General features: G+C 38.9%; 1 protein-coding gene across 1 annotated transcript in view; it reads right to left on the reverse strand.

Moving 5' to 3' along the window:
• ROBO2 (roundabout guidance receptor 2) overlaps window positions 1-20,273 on the reverse strand; it is a gene marked incomplete at both ends in the record, with an annotated part of 433,039 nt that overhangs the window by 57,381 nt on the left and 355,385 nt on the right. Inside the window, 4 exons of the mRNA XM_082279021.1 lie at window positions 4,131-4,302; window positions 7,090-7,214; window positions 12,904-13,135; window positions 19,687-19,808. Of these exons, the coding sequence (XP_082135147.1) occupies window positions 4,131-4,302; window positions 7,090-7,214; window positions 12,904-13,135; window positions 19,687-19,808 (651 nt within the window). The remainder of the gene's footprint in view (window positions 1-4,130; window positions 4,303-7,089; window positions 7,215-12,903; window positions 13,136-19,686; window positions 19,809-20,273) is intronic.

Here is a 20,273-nt window from a genome sequence, read left to right on the forward strand (position 1 = left end):
AGAGCCAAAAGCCGGACACTTCCAGTGCTGTTTCCACGGACACCTTTTTGCAGGTGACCCCGAGTTCACACCAGACATGTTTTGTAGAAAGGGATCCTGTGCAGAATGTCCCTTTGGGACTGGCTCTGCCCAGCACCACCCCTGCCAGGGTGCAGCTTGAGGCCCTCAGCGGTGTTCAGATCCAGGCTGGGTTAATCGGGAAGAAATGCAGTGCCATTGCTATCACGCTGCTGATGACCCCAGTGAGTTTGTTAGGCTTCCTCTCTTTCAGCACCACGTCAATATTTAGTACTGCTGACTGTCTGCTCTTGCAATCAGACTGTGGAAGCTGTGCTAGAGCTTGGCTTGCTTTCAGTCGTTCTGGGCAAGAAACAAAAACCAGGCTTCCAACAAGCAGAACATGTTCCACAGAAAGATGCTGCCAGACTATGCCTGCTAATGTACAAAAAGGCACTACACCAGTACTGGTGTCAGTCGATACTGGCCATGCTGGGAAGCTTCACTAGCATCAGGTTTGGGGAGCTGCAGCTGTCCTTTCCCATACTTGCATCTTTTGTCTTGTCACTGTCGAAGGCCCAATGGTTTCCAGGCCTGATGCAGTATGTGAGAATGAAACTGAGTGAGCAGCTGTGGCAAGGAAAGAAAGGAGGCAGCAGTGGCTGCTTTATCTGATTTTCTATGGTTTTTTCTGCCCATGGAACCAATCCATAGGTGCACCCCAGTGCTGAAAGAAGAAGTGCTGACAGTAAAACTAATAGAAAGGGGCTCTCTATGGCATGCTCTTCCAGACACAAAATCGATTTTCTAGTAGAAATCAGCATGGGAGTTGGAGTTGCTCTAATTACCATTAACTTGCAGTTAATTTCTGTGCCCTTTGGAGGAGAGGCCAAAGCAGTGGGACAGTGAGGAAACAGGTAGTGTTGGCACTGCTTCAGACACAGCCGTGCTACCAAAGAGAAGAGCAGGCAGGGAAGTACTCTGGAGACACCAGCTTTGGGAGTGGATGCTCCTCGATTCAAGAATGAGTTCTTCTCACAGAAGCCTCCAAAAACATCTGGTGATCCTGTCTTCTCTTAAGAGCAGAAAACAGTCTTTTGAAAACAGAGGATGTGGGAACAAACTGCAAAGAACCTGGGGAGAGGTTTCAGTGGGCTGTATGCTCTGCCTCTCTCCTAGGGGAAGATACATTCTGTCTCCAAAGTAACTTCTAAAGTTTGCAGTCTGGCTGTTTGCGCTTACCCTTCTGTGCCTAGCAATTACAACTGCCAAAGTAATAATTCATTTAAATGTCAAAATAACATATGCTTTGTGGATTTGATGATGGAAAAATAAATGGAGACAGATGAATGTTATCCACTGACTTTTGATAAAATTAATATAATTGTTGGGGGTTGGGGAAACAAACAGCATTAGTCTTGTACTTCTTAATATAATATTTAAGCAGAAGTAATAAATATGTCATCCAAGGTAGCAGTGTACTATTTCATATACTGCAGGTGGTTCTGTAACAATGCTGTCAGTTCAACTAATTAGAACATAGACAAGGGAAGTGTGTGACCTGTAACGCTCCATTGTTCCTGAAGACAAAAACATAATGAAATATAATGTCTTCCTCTCATTGGAGAGTAATGAAGAACAAAACTAATTTGTCGGACCAAAAATTAATTAGACACATCAGATTCGATTGTACCTATTACTGTGAAAGTTTGCAGCTGTTCCTCATATTATTATGCCAATGATGGAATGTAAGAGGGAGCAGGCCAACTGATGAAGAGAAATAATAGCTATAGCATTAACCAGCATTTCCCTTATCTCCAATTTTATTTCTAGTTTTCCAAGGGAATGTGTTTTAGCGTGTCATTAGTGATCATAAAAGTTTTATTCTTGATTCTCTTTGAGTCTTCCATAAAAATTTTCAACATCCTGCACAAGATTCCTGTAACAGTGAGACAATTTCTAAATAAAGGAATAATATACTTTGTACTGCTCCCTATTTTCCTGTTTTTACTTTGTGGATTGTCACAGGTCTGTTATCTAAAATTATTCTGGGAGGCCAGTAGCTGATTATCCACCATGAAAACTAGTTATTTTCAGAAAAAAAACCCAAACCAGCTTTTTAGAAGAATGAATCCTGTATTTAAAAATAACATCTTTCTTTTTATACACTGTACTCTGTATTTCGTGACTATTAAGGTTTTACCGCTTAGAAATACAGCTTAGCTCTTCTGCACCACTGACCTGTTCTCTCCGTAATTCAGCATTTCTGGAGTTTGCAAGTTGTTAAATTGTATAGCTAAGCACCAGACCATATAGAACTCTATTATAATATAGTAACTCAATAATGTTTTCCCATTCATTATGATGTTTTGAGGTTTATTCATTAGCTCATTTTAAATCCATGCAAGTAGTTTCTTTTTAAATTTACTTAAAACAATAATTTTCATATTTTGTGATTTTGATTCCTATTCAAACATTGAATGGTACCAACTCAAGTTTTCCAGAAATGCTATCACTTAAAACACTGTTGCATTTATCAAGCAAATTTATAGTCTGAGAAGTAACTGCCAGCAATTCATAATCAATAGCAAAATAGGACCTAAACAAAAGGGAGATACAGATTACATATATGTAATTAACACATCCAGCTTCAGGCTCCAAAAAAGGAAACAGAAATGAGAACAGAAACATAACCCAAACAGAAACTACTCTCCTTTACTTTTCATGCAAAGGACTCTCAAATGTGCAAAGATGTCAGCAGATGAACTTGTTGAAGCAGACATTTTGGGATCATTTAAGGAACAACTAAGTACCACTAAGAACTCTGGGAACCATCCAGCAAAGACCTTTGGTGCAAGTATAACTCACAACACATTAAGTGACACAAGGCTACCCATGTACTTAAAATGCAACACACTTATTTTGCTTTGCTGGACTAAGTGCAGTGTATTTCGTGCCTACTTAGATGGACCCCTTAGTGAAATAAGGAAAAGAGGCCCAGGGTTTCTTGCATTTTTGGAAATCAATTTCTTGCTTTTACTTCTAGAATTTTTTTTCACCTCTTTTCTATGTCTGTTTCGTGGCTGCCTTTTCCAAAACAAGTGCTACCCTCACTTCCACTCTTGTATTTCTGTCTCCAGTGAGACTTCAAAGCTGAAGTATCCTAGCTTCTGTTTTGATGAATGGGGGTACCTGAGTATCATTAAACATTTAAGCAATGCTTATGGGATGGCCTTTTCTAAGGGTCTACATGTAATAGACTAGCCCATGTTTGGGACAGTGTATTGACAACATTTTCTAGAAAGAAAATATTTAATAACAACAGAAGTCCCACAAACAAACAAACAAAAAGTCCATTTAAGTAATAACTAAATTAGATCACATGGATAAAGGCAACAAAATCCCTGTATTCTGCACTCAGAAGAGGCACTGCTTTGCACAGCTCGTTTCAGGTTTGCTAAACGCAGTTACTTCTAGTCTTCCCTATTTTTCCTGCCTTTATATTTTATACTCAGGAAAAATTTTGGAAGAAACAAAACCTGTGTTACCCTCAGGTCTGGAAATTAATTCTGTGTGGAAACCACTGTTAACAAACAATTATGTCAAAGGCTGGGATGATAATGCTACCTTTGCTCTCTGGTCTAGAGACGACTTTTTCTTTGACAGAGGAGGCTTGCCAGCTTGGGATACCTGAGAAACACTGACTTTGGACATTCAGCAAACAATGGTAAATAGTGCCTTAGACACCAATGGAATGAGTAAGGCAATTATACAGTCATCTTAACAGAAGGAAAAGGGAGCCCGGGCTGTTTGTTCCACAAATCTGCCAACCTGCAGAAGTGGTAAATTAATTTAAAAAAACCCCAAAACATTAAATCATTTTCACTACACAATCTGCATTTTCTCAAATGTCTTGGCAACATACTTCCCTTCGTTGTCTGCAAGAACTCTGCAGGAAGAGAAGACAAAACATCATCAGGCAGTGGGACATAAAAGCTAACTAACCAGCTCTAGTCAAATCTCGTCTTTTGCTCCACGGATTTTTATGCTTCCAGAAGTGATGTATGAAAACATTTCTGAGAGGAAATAAAAGAAACAGGCAAAACAAAACAACAGAACAGACAATCACTTACCAATTATTATGGGTTGTGGGTCACTTTTTACTCCTACACCTGCACTGGTGCTTGCAGCAACTTCCACGCGGTACTGGATACCTGGATATAGGCCACCTATTACTACAGACCGAATGGCTGCATCTACTGTTTTGTTGATATGAAATCGAGTCTCATTACCTAGGCACCAGATCTGGGACAAAAGTTTATGTGTTAAAAAAGATGAAATTCTTCACACTCACACAATTGCGCACAGATATGACATATCAAGGTATTTTATGGCAATCACTTATCTGGGAGCTCTTGACAATTTTAATGTCCAGGAATAGATGAAACTGGGATGATTTAGCACAGCAAGCTATCCCAGATTAGCCAGCTGCAAAGTCTGCTTGCAAATACCTCTCTGGACTCCGGCTTTCCATGGAGTGCAAACTCTGTGCTTACACTTCTTAGAAGCACAGACCAGATTATCCAAGTGGAAAAGAGGTGTTACACATTAATCAAAATCTTGTTCATCAAACCTTTTATTAAAAAAAACCCACATTTTTTCTTTCTAAACTTCCTGCTGAATAGCAAAAGGATACCAAATAATAAGCACAGGTTGAAACACTTCTTAAAGCACTAAAGAACAAACAATTTTCAAAATTCTTTTCAACTTCCTTACTCAGCACAAGAGGGGTATTAGAAATTTCTGAAATGGAGTAAGCACAGACTCACATTTACCACTGCCTTTGTGATTATTTACATTGTTTAGGAATCCAGATATCAGTTTGTCACTCAATTATTATCTGATTAAACAGGAAATCCACCCTATAATGACAACTGGCATTTTGTGATGGGAACAGTCCATGAGTTCAGAATGTTATGTCTCTCTCTTGCACTTTTTTATAGTCTTCTCCAAAGCGGTTTCAAAACTAACTTCTAGGCATGTTTCTTCAGTTAATGTTATCTGCAAATACAGCTTCTGTATTACTACAGAAAGCATTTACTACCACTCAAGAAAATCAATGCATAAATATATCACACGTACACTTACATAAAAATAACAGCAGAAGAAAGCACTATTGGTGGAACCACTATCAGTGACCAACTAATGCCCCTAAGCAACAGCAATAATATCTTTACACTTACTTTTGACCCTGCTCAGTGTTTCATTACCCCTTATCTTTTTTTTCTGTGCAATGCGCGGAAAGACTTGAGCAAGAAAAAAAAATCTCTTGTTTTCCTAAACCCGAGGAAACCTTATTTTCCAGCCAGAATGCATTAGGGTGAGAAGCTATTGCATTCATTCCTTCACTCCTTGTCTGTCCTGGTCTTAGGTTACAGCAGCTACGAGATGCCCCTAATTAAAAGCAGTTAATTCATGAATGAATTTACAGGCGTTCTGATGCTTGAAGTGGAATTAACAGATCTACTCTCAATTTGTTAGAAAATGCACTGTGGAACTTCAGCAATTATTTTATACTCAAGGAAATATTAGACTCTCTGCAGCATTAACTGTAGCCAGCTCACTACTCAGGCAGCCACCTAACCTAACCTAACACAAGGAGGGCTGTAATAGGCAGTGACTCCAGCTGGTTTTATACACAGCCCAGGGGCCTGAGCACTCACCTGGAACATGGCTTTTATTAGCCATCAGCCAACTTTGTTTCATAGCTACATGTTTTGTGGTTTAGGAGGGTGCTTTACTCATTTGACTATAAGCCCTGGATGGTTTATATTGACTTATACTGGAGTCAGGATCAAGATTAATTAAGCCAAAGGATAATTATTAATTGATATGAAAATTAGATCAATAAAATACTGGGATTAATTAATCTTGATATTGACTAAAAGCAAAACAAAAGAAGTGCTATGCTAAACATAAATATTGCGAGCATTTACTGCATCCCTCTGACCAAGAGAAAAGCTGGAAGAGGTTGAACCATTAGGTGATTTAGAAACCAAGCACTGTCTCTCTTCTTCATGCTGTGTTCCCTCAAGATACAGCAGGGGGAAAAAAGGTATCATTTTGTGTGAAGTAAGTTGCAGCCACCACTTCCACCCTTTGTGGGACTGTGAAGAATGCTGCCCTGCTCCATTTCAATTGAACATTTCACACCTGGTGTATAAGGCCAGCCACAGCAAGGTTAATTTGCCAAACTGTGCTCCATCCTCTAACAATGCTGAACCTTGCCCAATCATCTTCTCCACCCGAATAACACAATGCATTTTTTTTTCATGTTGTGAAAATAAACTTGTGGAAAAGTCATCTTAGTATGGAATTACAGACTACAACAACATTTAACATATGAGGAGTGGATACTTTGAGCCACCATAGCAACAAAGAGGAGGAAAATACAATCAATGCAAGCAACTCTCACGTTAACAAATTTTGTATATACCAGTTGTGTTCAACCTGCTTTTCAGAGCAAACAACCTGGCACTTTAAGTTGTGAAGCTTGACAGAGATAGTACTTGGAAAAAGCCTTGTATTCTCTCAGAGCCACGGTACTTGACTTTGACCTTGAACTGTTAGGATTAGCATTTTTGCAGAGGAAATAAGAAGCAACTTTCCTGCCAGCTTTGCTGCCAGACTGAAGATACTCCAAGGGACTTCTCTGCCTGTCTTTAGAGTGCAGAAGCCCCTTAAAAAAACTACAACAACCCTCTTCTTCTTGTTCCACAGCAGGTAAAAGCTAGAAAGAGAAGAACTGTAAACTGGCTAGAAATTACAGCTCTCTTCCATATCATGCTCATGGTATTTTTGCTTTTTAATATAGCAGTAGTATTGCTTAAAATAATAATAATAATAATAATAATAATAATAATAATAATAATAATTAAAAAAACCATAAGCAGCCAGTCCTCTTTCTCCATATAATTATATGGCAGCTGTAAATGCTGTCAGAATCAAAATCCCTAAATAGTGCTATTGTTCTGTAATTCAAGCAGGCTGTTTCCCATAACACACAACCCTCCCATCAGACATTGTGTGTACCTTGTACTCCTGGATGACTCCATTTTGGTGATCTGGAGGGGGAGGATCCCAGGAGATGCTGATGCTCGTGCTGTTGTGGTTTCCAACTGTCAGGACAGTGACAGACTGAGGAGGGGCACTTGGAGCTACACCGAGGAGAGGGAGCAAACAGGAGCAAGGCATTAATCCACTCGCTAGAGCACGGATTTTGCTGAAGCAGTGCAAGAGCAAGCAGACAGTATAGAAAACTCACACTCCCTGCAGGCCTAGGGATGCACTTTTTGTCAGGCACTGACATTGAAAAATGCCCTTCTGAAGAGAAGCATAGGGCAGAATGACAATGTGGAGAATTTGTGGCAATGAAGAATCAATACAAATCACTCCTCATTTATTTATATTCGGCATTTTTTACGTTTGCACTGGAATTGTTCTCACGCTTGCCTTTGTTTTCCATAATATGCATGGATAACTATAGATATATCAATTAAGCCACATGTGGGGCTGCTTCACCAGGCCTGAAAACTGTTTTGGTTTTTCTATTTCTACATGATCTAATAATGATGTGAGCAGCAAACATTTAATGATCTGTTTTCTATTTGCTCTCCAGGAAGACAATACCAGGTTTAAACACAGAACTTGCAACTCCAAACTGGAAAAGGGTTGAAATATTTATGGTTTTACGTCAAATACCGGTGAATAGGGCAGGTGCTAAGTTAGGTCAAATATATACTTATGTCCTGTTTTTCCCCTAGGCAAATTGTTTTCTCTTCAGAGTCCTGTTCAGTTCAACCATTCACAGCTGTTTGGCGGGCCACTGCACATCAAGGCCAATTCTACAATACAACTGCCTGCCAGCCCTGCTAGTTGTCTAGAAACATTTTTTTTGTGGGAAAAAACCAAACAAAAATCCAGCATAGTTATTAGTGACCAGAGCTATGCTGGCAAAGCCCCTCTTGCAGCTACACCAGCAGCAGGGTGCTTCTCTTGGCTCAGGACACACTGCTTGGGAAGTGGTGCAGGAGCTCTGCTATGGAAAAGTCCCCTCTATGTGCATCTGCTATATCCATATAGGGCTCTCCCACCACGGCTGGGGCTGCCATGGCAGAGGACTGTCACCATGGCCCTGCTCAGTCACCTAAAACTTCTTGCAGCTCCCCCTCATCCTTCTCTTGCTCCCAGACAAGTGTTGAAACTCCACCACAGTGGCAAGCTAGGCCACCAAGGTAGACTGTGTTATATTAAGGTATAGTCCCTGGGGGGAAAAGCTGATTGATAGCAGCTGCTTGGAACTGGTCCTAGAATTTATTTATTCCATCTCTCCCAGTCCATCTACCCAGTCTTCAACAAAACTAATAGAAAGAGGCCGGGAAAATGTGAACTAATAAAGCAAGCATAGACTGATACCTCTCCAGGACAATTTCTCAGTTCACAGAAGCCTGTTGCTCAGACACCTTCTGTTCTAGGGAGGTGTCTTTATGTTTAATAAATACTTATGGAATTTGTCTTCCCCGTATCTTTCATTGCTTTTAATCTGATCTTAAAGCATTTCATATGAAATATGAAAGCTGATTTTGAAAGCATATGGTAGACATCATACCAGAACCTAAAATCACTCTCCTGCCCCAAATCTAGATAATAACCTGGGTTTGGGCATCTCACATCATGTGTCAAGGCTCCCTTACTCCAGCCCCTTGGTCAGAGTGACTCCTTCACTGCTAAACTTTATGGAAACAGTACTCTAGTCTTATCTTTCACATATTTCCCTGAGTCCATGCCCATCCTTGGACCATGCTTCTGAGAAGTCGAGAGCCCCTGGCATCTTTGTATTCAAGCCTGGCAGGTTTAACACAAATAAGCACAGCTACAGATATCAGAAGTGCTTGTCTCCTGAGTCAATTCAGATATTCCTATTGTTCTCCACGGCCTCTTTGAGACTGGCTGTGTTCCCACATCGGAAGCTCCTCAGCACTTGACCTGGCAGAGGCTCATGGAGCCGAGCTCAAATCTTTACCCTGATAGCCCTGAAAAACTGGAGTGCTCTGCTGCAAGAACCACACAACTTCAAACTAGGGTATCAGAGGTGAGGAGAAGGAACCATACAAGATTACAGCAGAAAAAAAATATTTTAGATGAAAAATGAAACACATATTACAGTCCTGGGAGGCTGCACATTTTGACAACTACATTTTCAGATGCTGGTTCAGCTGCAAAGCTAATAGTGCTTGGTAGAGTCCTTGTGACCTTGCCTGATCCAGAGAAACAGTGAACTGGAGGGAAGAAATGGAGCTGTATTGTGGACAGCTTGACTCTTAGCCAGCTCGAGTGAAGCATGGGAAGATGGCCTTGGGCTACTCCTTGCAATCGTGCAAAGCATAAAATTGGTGAAGGAAAGAGTTGCATTGTGTATTTTATAGCAAGTGAAATAATTTGCCACACAGTAAAAAAAAAATAGCATTTTGAAAGTCTTCAAGTTTTCAATAACAACAAAACTGTGAATAAACGTATGTATGTGATATCAATTAGAATATTTTATGTGAAAATAATAATCATAAAAATGGCAAAGCTTAACACTGTATAACTCATTTTTGGTTTTAAGTACAATGGAACAACTTGCTCAAACATATTTACTTTCATTACTGAAACAAAAAGGGCATTCAGAAATATAATGTCTTATATACACATACCTGGGGGAACAGGGGAGTGTGAATGCAAAAGAAATTTAAAATGAATGCCATACTCTAAAATTTAAAAAAAACCCACACTGTATTCATTTGTCTTTACATTTAAACTGCATGAACATTCTAGTTAATATTCTACCAGCATGTATTGGTTTTGTGGGGGTTTTTGAGGACATATGAGAACTTTGAAGCAAAATTAAAATTGCAGCTGATGAATGCAGCTGTGAAAATATCATTTTAAGAGCTGCACTAAGGTGAGGAGAAACTGACAGAGAGCAGCTGATAAAAGTTAAGGAGACTTCCATTCCCGACTGTCATATTTTTCTGGTGACAAACAAGATGCAGGACAAGTACAACTCCACAATGTTATTCCAAAGGAGATTTAAAACAGTGGATGCAATTGAAAAAAAAAAAAAAAAAAATCATCTGTCTCTAGAGAAAGTATGAAAGAAATAGTGAAAAATATAAAATAAAGTCTTTAATTCAGCTCCCATTGCAGGTGTGCACACATGTACGTATGTAACAGTTCGGCTCCTTCTCTCTGATAGTATCACTCTGTGAGCTGGCACCGTGTTATAAATTAAGCCACTCGTCTGACACTGCTGCAGTTATTAAATGGATCACACTGAAAAATAACATTTTTAAAACCATTTTCTCATTTCCCTTGCTGCTAGCTTGTGGGGAACACCTTGCCTGCTTCTTGACAGGTCAATTATTCCAGTGCTCAGCTTCTTCTTACAGATATGAAAGAACCCAAATCGCTGCTCATCTTTTCCAGAGGCAGCCAAACAGAATTCCATTTGTTACCTTCACAAGGCCAAAGAGGCTGGAGATGGATGGATGCTGAACTGTGACAAATGTCTGATCTAGAGGAAAAGTCTAACTGCAGCAAAATTGATTTTTAGAGGTAAGACTCAGAAGTAACATTGCATGTAAAATCCAATCCAGCAGAAAGCTGCCACTACCTTTTCATTGTACTTTGCCTTTACCAGGGATATTTGCTTTGATGTCGCAAAAAACTTCCAACGCTGGTATCACTCTTCCAAATTATTTTCTAAAAATAGTATAGCTGACATTTTTTAAAAGTCAAGTCTAAAAAAAGCTCATTTTCGAAATGGAATCACAGGCAGCACAGCACCTTTAAATAGACTGCCATCTTTCTTCAGTGGAAGAGAAGCAAACCACTGTCATTAAACATTTAGTTGATGCTATTTTTGAAATACATGAACACCAATATAATTACAAAGATAATATGAAGAATTAAAGGAAATATCTGTAGGACTGCGTCTACTGAATGTCTTAATTTTCTCATGGAAGTACCTAATTTTATCACCCAAGGAAGAGGAATAATTTTTTACAGGAGCTTACATTTATCTGGTGATAATACTACGGGTCCTACGCTGACTTTTTTTGAGAGATGACACTTGTAAACTGACTCCTTGGAGGTTATATTAATCTACCAAGCAGATTCTAGGCTATGAGTTAGACATTTCTGTAGGTACAAACATTTTTTTTTAAATCTTCACTATGTGAAAAGCTATTCCACATGAACAAAGTGTCCTTTAAGGTAGGAAATTACCTGACAGGCTCTGCTGGGAGCTAAGGTTTATAAAAGAGAATGTCATTCCTCAAGTATCTTATAGAAATAGACAGGAAGTATAAGACCTTCTCTCTCTCTCTGAGTATTTCTTATTTACCTTGAGCAAGAGACAGTTAGATGAACTAAACAAACACCAAAATCAATTTAAAGTGGACAAGAACAAAATCTGCTAGTGAGAGGACAAAATCCTACATTTTAACTCCAGAAAAGGAATTTCACCTGTAGAAAGACTTTTTAAAATTTCCTTTTTTATAAATAAGAAAGCTTTGTTCAGACTGCTGCAAACATATTCTTCACTAACTGATTTAGGCTTACTGGTTTAAACAAAGAACTGGGAACCATAAAATCCCAAATTCCAAATCAGACTTGAACACTGTCTTCCTGCACACTCTTCTCCATGTTGCAGGACACTGAATTTCCTCATCTATAAGGTGCAAAGTGCAACCAAGTTATCTCCAGTTTTACTTACATGTTGGGTAATAATCACAACAAATCAAAGAGAAAAGTGAGTCATAAGCAAGTCTGTTCTAGAATTAAAGAGTACTTGGCAATCAGCACTAAATTAAACCTCAGGAGACTACTGTAAATGATTAAGATGCACTTTCAATAGGAAGGAAAGAGTGCCCTCAAAACCCATTGAAACCATACTAACATTTTAAAACTTCACCAGTATTGCTTTCTCCTTCAAAAAAAAAATTTAAAAATCAGTGACACAGAGAGAAGATGAACCCTCACTGTTAGGACCATCCTACTTTTACGGGAGAGATTCTCCAGGCAAAGACTGCATTACATAGGTAGAAAGGTAGGTTTCTAACAGCAAATGATTAAAATTACTTACATCTCATCTCACTGCCTTTACTTTTCAACAAAATCCAGCAGTCCTGAAGTGCATATTCTTCAGCACAACTACATACAAGGCTACATGCTTTAGATATAAAAGCTTAACTTCTTCAGTAGTGCAAACTGAATCCTGTTTCAGAGAGGCTTGAAAGGTGCTCAGGGAAATCCTCTGCAGGAATGAACAGGGCAGTTTCATGAACACTGTGCTAACAGAAACTGTGAAGTGGTGTGCCCTTGAGACTGGGGTTTCTCCAGACTGGTTAAATACGTGTCCTTCACTACTCCTCATTTCCCAACCAACTGTTCATCTACATTATTACCCATTCAGAAAGATGTGCTGAGTATCAAACACTCCTCTGCGAGAGCTTGCATTTATTTTATTTTCAAAGTGCAGATCGAAGTCTTTTATTGCAGCAGCAGTGGTTACAAAAGAAGGGCTGCAGTGCACACTTTTTGGAAGACCAAAAGCCACCTGTACCTTAGAAGGATGTATCAGCTACAAGAATGTAAGACCAGTACACTGCTTTCTCAGGGGATATTTACAGAACAAAGCTCAACATTAAATTTTAACGTCACCTAGGTATGTAACAAACAGAAATCATGTGGAAGAAATCGAGACGAACACATGCACACACAGAATAACCAAAATGGCCACTCTTAGTTTCACTTCCAGTGCCAGGTATGAAAGCCCATTGCTTTTCTGCCCCTTTTACTAACCTTCCTCTGTGGTACGAGCAGTCTTTGATTCACTGTCCATTCCTTGGAATTCATTGAAATAAGGGCGAACCTTAATTTCGTAAGTGACGCCCTTTTTCAAGCTGACGAGGACGGCGCTGCGCTCAGTCGGGACTTTGACCTCCAGGTTCTGCCACACAGCTGGAGCAGGCAGCCCAGATGTTTGGCGATACAGGACTCGGTAGCCCTGGATAAACTGGGACTGGCGGTCAACCTAGAAATGACATTAAATAATGCATCAATAAACATATTAAAGTAAACCAAAAAAAAAGCTGTGTAAAAAAGAAAGCGAAACATTTGCCTAGAATAATTTTGCCCTCATCAGAAAGAGAAAATTAACAGTTAAGATGTTGAATTTAATAATCAAACTGCCTTCTTGTAAGTCACTGTTGATTAATTGTCTATAAAGAACATTTGTCTCATGTTACTTGTTATAGAATATTTCTTTCTGTTTTGCTTTCTCCAGCTCTATATATCATGAAAAATACCACCTTAAGTCATAAAGCAAGGCCCCACCCCTGAAATAAATCATGAAAAGAAAACTTTGGCATAAGGCTTGCAGCATGTAAACTTACTAAGCACATCTTGGCTACTGATGTGCTGAAATAGGAGAAGAAAAGAAAAACAAAGTCTTTTCAGAAAAGGACAAATCTTTGAAGATACCCTATATGCTTACAATTAGTCCATTACTTGGCTCACAGCTCATGAGATGCACAGCAAAGTAAAATAAACATAAGACAGATGCAGAGAAAACAACTTCCAAAGACATGTGCTGTTTCTCGTATTCACAGCCTGAGCAGTCCCTTTGCATCCTGGGGTTGTGATGCTCTCAGGCCATCAGATGGAGATGGAATGTTGGTTTTGGTTTATATTTTATTTGTTGCTAGGCAAGCAGAATTCAAGACTGGACCACAGAAGTTTAACAATTTTATCCTATAAATATGACATTTATTTGAAGAAAAACTTTAGATGTGTTTCATCTTGGAGAGGTTGCATGCATTTATTTATCTTCCAAAAAAAAACCCAAAAAACCAACGCATTATGATTCTTGCACAAATTTTTGCTGGAAAAAACCACCAGAAAACCAAAACCAATTTGATTGCTAAAAGTAAACCAAACCCAGCTGCTTCTGTAGCCACCAAATAAGGAGGAAAGAAAGTGCAGCACGCTTAATGAGACTATACAGCTGGCTGTTTGGTAAATCTGTGTTACAACTAAGATTCAACAAGTAGGATATTTCTTACGTTCTTGTCAATTTGCCTGCTCAAAGATATTCCAGAATTAGGGAAACATTTGTTTGACTTCTCTTAAGAACACATTAATTTAAGGCTGAAAACACAAACCACGTTCTATTACACTTCTCCTAAAATCTTGTTACAGTTTGTTGATGCATTCAGAGGGGACACAGATTCTTAGACATTAAAAAGCAAGGCAAGCAAGAAGAAAGGTTTATTTATGAAAGCAAGGCAGAAATGTCTTTCATCAAAACTGTCACTGTTAAAAACCTTGCAACATATGTTACAACAACATTAAGCTTGCATTTTATAAACTTCGCTGCATTCACTTTAAGTGAATTTATGCACTGAAAGAGGGATATAACTCACAATAATAGCTTGTTAATACTGAAAGAATCAAGCTGTGTTTTTAAGAAGAACATTAAGCAGCTGTTTCCAGATGAAGGGAGTCTGTAAATCAGAGCAAATTGTTTTTATCCATGTTTGACTTTGATTAACTAAATGTTTTATGGACATAAAGACTTTATGAACCTCATGTTTACTACAAAATTCAGCAAAAATAATGCTTTCATCCACGTTTTAATACAGATTTCTAACCTAAATTACAATATAAGGTTATGGTTTAATAATCAAACACTGAGTTTGATTCTTGCCTTACTTCTGAGTTAGAAGCTACATTGAAAGACAGCATAACTTTGTTAGAACTTTCCATTTTGTCTTTGCTCTGTGGTTAAGCTCTACTGACTGCTGCCTAGTGGAGAAAACTGAAAATTCAGAATTGACTCAACTGAACAGGAGCATTGTGCTGCTACAACACAGTATGGAAAGTGTTTTGTACAGCATGGCACAAACACAAATGCACCCCCCAAACCCACGGAGAAGAGCTGGACCCCTACAGAATACCCATAGAATACCAATTTCCAGTCCATCATACTTTTGTATCTACTTCCACAGAGGTAATATACAAATGGTCCATACACATCTTTTCCTGCTAGACTTCTAAGTCACTAAGCTGAAAGATTAAACAACAGAAGGAATACGAAAGCAGAATGAAGTAGTACCACAAGGCTGTCACATTTATCAGTGCTATAAACTAGCTGGATTTGGGGCTCGCTTGAGTTTCACAGCGCTTTCAATGTGTAGCTTCATTACAGCAGGGCAGAGTGATCTACCCAAATATCACATTATTGACAGTGATTCCATCATTCAGGGCCTGGGAGGGTACTGACAAAAGAAAATATTATGCATTTTTAATGTTTTCTATTAACATCTAGTCACATTCAGCATCAAGGAGAGGATACAAGGCTATCTCTCATGCCCAATTAAAGCTAGTCTGAATCAACAGGGCCTTCTGTAAGGTCAAAATGTTGGGAAACTGCTCAGTGGGCACTTTACTTACTGAGAATGGTGGATTTTTTTGTTTTATTCAGAGTTCTCAAATTAATAAAAAATTACTCTTGGATAATTACATGGGTTAACCAGAAATATTTGTGAGGGGTAGGACAGGTATATTTCACATATAGATACACACACACGTGCATACATATGTGTGTATGTCTATATGCACTTGTACACATGGCTATATATAATACAAAGTGACTGTGACTTTTCAATTTTCTCCACTTCTGTGGTAATTATGTGTCTTGCCAAGAGGAGACTGCTAAAAATACCCTTATATGCTTAGCATTAAAGAAATTAATTCACCTATGCAGCTCTTAGGTTTGGCACACATTCACACATAGGCAAGAGTTGCAGAAACATGCACTGTGACTTGATGAAAGAATAAAGAACGTAAATGGTTGCCACTTCCTCACACAAATTACTCGGTTTTTTACTCATTATTTCAGCAATTGCAGGAACTCTCCGTGCTGAATACTGGGATCAGAGAATATTTCCAGTCGGTGATATCAACTCAAAAGATCTGCAACAGTTGTTGATCTAAAGACACACTTTCTCCCTCAAAGGACAGATGGCAGAAAATGCAGATGCTCCTTTAAAAGGCAGGAGAAAGCAGTTCCTGGGTAGGTGCTGTTCAGCACTGACCTAACGTGACCTACAAGCAGAATTGGTTCTGGGTGCTCCTTCTCACCCCCTTTTATGATGAGTCCATAGTGCAGGAGGCATCTGCAAAACCATTTCTGCAGAACAGGAAACTAATTTTCCCTGCACGTTCAAACCTGCACATGCCACAGCTGAGCACGAGACAGGTTCAATGGCTATTAGGTTGTCAAAATGATGGCAAGAAACTCATAATGCAGCTTAGGCTGCAGATATAAGCTCCTTTCAGGCAAACCTGCTAATCTGCACCCTAAAGACATTTTGCAATATGCTCTGTAGCATGTAAATGTCAATCCCAAAATATCCTAAGAAATCCTCTGCTCCCACAGCAATACCCACAGCAATTCTCCAGCTGGGCAGAATAGCTCAGAGGCTGTGAACTCCCTGGCATGGACTCACAGGAGTCTCTGGAAACTGGAACTGCACTAGCATTTATGGATCCTACAGGAACAAGGCAAATGGGGACAATACTCTGGAAGACTGTCTAAAGGACTTGGCTCTTGAAGCTTCCAGTGAACTACATTCACTTAAAATCTACATCAAGTTAAAGAAAAGAGGTAAATAAATTATCCTTCTGCCTGGTAACCTCCTAGAAGGCAGTCAGGACTTCAAAGGAGCAATTCTTTCGCCATGTTGAAGAACTGATTTTTATTCCTCTTTGTGCCACAGGGCGCCTTTATAATGCTGGGGACATCTCATATTTGGTCACTAATGAAACTTTCAGTTTAATGCCCACTGAGGCTAGAAGTTCTGACCCATAGCTGAGGTCAGAAATAAAAGCTCTTGGAGTAAAGAATATGCTCTTGCAATGTGAAATGTTTTAATAAAAGTAAAAATAAATCATGTCCCAGGCTTAAAATTAGCCATTTGATAACAGTGGGTATATCTGACTCCACAAGTCTCATCAGCAATAACTATATCCGCACCTCACCTCTCTATGTGTAAAGTTAGGATAATGACATTTTTATCATTGTGATGTTAAATTCAGTATTATTTGTGAAGCACACAAATGTTACATGGTTGAGAGCATGACAGATAAGCAAGCATGTGAGACAAAATAATAATTTTTTATTCAATGCAAGGTTTCAATGGTATGAATTTAATAAGACCTGGCACCACACAGAGAATAAAGACGATAAAAAGAAATGTTTAATAGCTCCATGAAGAAGAGATCCTCTATGTGACCAGATAATTACAGCTATATTTTAATATCTATACACAAAGAGGAATGAATTTAAGCAGCAATGAAAACCTAATTTTGACATGCCTCTTCCTATTTTTTAGCACTGACTTTGTAAGCCTGACCTTCTTTTCAAAATATGTACGCATTTTAAAATTGCAACACAGCCACAGGCAACTATTTCTGAAAATTTAAACTCAAACTTGAAAAAAATAAAGAGAAAGCAAAACCAAAACAATCTCATAAAGGAGGGAGAAAATGGTGTTAACTTGCTGTGTGTCAGGATGCTAGAAACTCAGCAACCAAGGACATTCCTTGGCATTCACCCTTTGAACTGCATAAAGCCAGCACAAAGAGTCTTATGACTCTCGTGGCACTTCTGTCCTTTTATATGATAGCTACACTATCTATCCATTTTACAGTAATAGTGTGGACTTTATTCTCTGGATAGAGTGGGTTTTTTCCTAGAGACTATGGTTAATTAATTGGTTTTGTTCTGGTTGCTGGATAGTTTCTAATTAGCTGCTTCAGAGATCTTTCTTTGTGTCTTTCTTCCCTTGGGCAATTCCAAAATACCTCTACAGAGGCCTGTGTGCTTGTCAGGTGGCATAGGGTCACTGCTTTGAGGGATCTTTCCAATAAGCTGGTATCCACAGCATTTCCAACAATTTGCCTTTACCTTACCATTTCTTCACTCATTGCTTGTTCAGTAGGGGCACCAAGAAACTCTTTTAGAGGAATATATGTATCACATACATATACACACACACACACACACACAAATACATAAACATATATATTTAATTACAATATAATGACATTGGTTATATGATATAAAACTGAATTCTGTTTATGTTGGAGCTTCCTTTTACAGTATATGTTAAAGCCTATGAATCTGTCTTTCTGATAGCTGTCACACCTAAGAAAGGACTCGAAGGAGCACCACATGGCTGTGATATAGGTTTACGATTACTCTCTGCTAACGTGCAAAGTTTCTGAACTACTGATCCATCTGCTTGGGCAAAAGGGCTTGCTACAAAGGTTAGTCAGCCTGTCCTGGAGGTATTGTAGCTGAAACATGCCGCATTTTAAGAAAGCCAGCCTGCATGTTGACATCATCGATGGCAAAATGCAGTGACACATAATCTAAATAATCTTCCATGAAAGACAAATTTGTGGGTTTCTCTATTTATTCCAATCTTTACCCTGACCACAGAAATCTGTCAGAACATGGATGGTGCATAAGCCCCTATAAATATGGCTGAGTTGTGCAAAAACAACAGTAATCCTTATAATACACAATCTATCTCCACACTTCTTATCTCCTCTTGTGTAATCCCCTGCACACATTAAGCTCTTAGCAATACGACGTGTAGAAGAAAAACCCTGAGCATTGTGAATGCCCCTTAGCAGAATTCATCCTACAGAATACAACTGTTTTGGTGCTGTGCAGGGCAGTTTTTCTCTCACTCTTCTACTCACGGCTCTCCTTCCTCTGGGCTGATACCCCAAGAGCAAAGCACTCTCTTCTGGTGTGCAGTGCCCTGAGAATTCTCTTCTACTCTTACAAATCCTTTCCATCAAGCCTCAGGAAGGGAAACAGAACAATTTGAAAGCCAAACACTATATTAGAAATTCTACCCAGTAGTTTGACCCCTCAAATAGAAATGTTGTTAAGCACTGCCCAAAAGACTCTGGTCTTCTCTAATGAAAGGATTTCCACTCATTGTGGGTAAGGCTTGTGCTGGAAAACCAGATGATACACAGTGGATCAGGCACTAGCACCACGTGCTTCTGACTTCACTACAAGTGCCCTATAGGAAAGAGATTTTTGGGTCACTAAATAACAGGGTATTGTCAGAGGTTACCATGATTTGAAGCAGAAAGTACTTTTTCACACAGCAATTTCTTGCTGACGTTTAACTTCGATTATTTTTTGATATGCAGCATAATGAATCCACAGATCAATTATTCTTTAAGCATACTCATTTTTATAATGTTTTTCTAGCTGAACAGCTAACTTGCTTTGAGCAGAAGACTGAAGACATTGAACCTGCCTGACTTGAAAGAGAAAATAAAATGGCAATTTCATTGCCATTTTCACACACACACACACACACACACACACACACACACACACACACACACACACACTGCTGTATGTTAGATTGTCAGAGCATTCATATTGGGGTCAGGACTGGATCTTTTCTGGGTGGTAAAACACTAAAGGAATAAACAGGCAAAATAGGCAGACTGAAAGTACTGTTAAGGTAACAACAGCAGAAGCTTTACCGTCCAGGTGACTTGCACTGTCGTGGGTGTCAGCACAACAGGATTATGCAGCCGTACAATGACATCTCCCAGTTCTTTCTGGACTTGCCTGTGATCCACACCTTGTGCTGGAGGGCTGATATCTGCCAGGCACATACAAGAAAGCATTACTTTAATGAGAAGAACTATATATATGGCATCAATGAAAATTACTGAGTAGCCTAATGACCTGATTTGAACATCCTTTATAGCACTGTTTTTAAAAAAAAATACTGCACTAAGGTTTAAACACAAACTCAAACGAATACCAAATAATGCAAACAAACCATTCACCTCTAGCCACTTAGGAAATAATGAAATATAAATATGTTTAAAGGAGTATTCTGACTAGATGGCAAAGTTTTCTCAGCTCTGGTAAGTGATGAGAGCGATGCAATGTTCACCAGTTTCAAAGTACTCAGATAATAATAATAATAATAATGCTGCCCAGATGTCTGGAACCAAATTGGCTAGTACAATTGAAGAAAATGAACAGTGTTTTTTTATTTTGTTAGAGTACACATGACATTAAGTCATTATATGTTTCCAAACTTTCACCAAGCTTCCCC

This window comes from Coloeus monedula (assembly GCF_965178545.1).
Source record: "Coloeus monedula genome assembly, chromosome: 3".
NCBI lineage: Eukaryota > Metazoa > Chordata > Aves > Passeriformes > Corvidae > Coloeus > Coloeus monedula.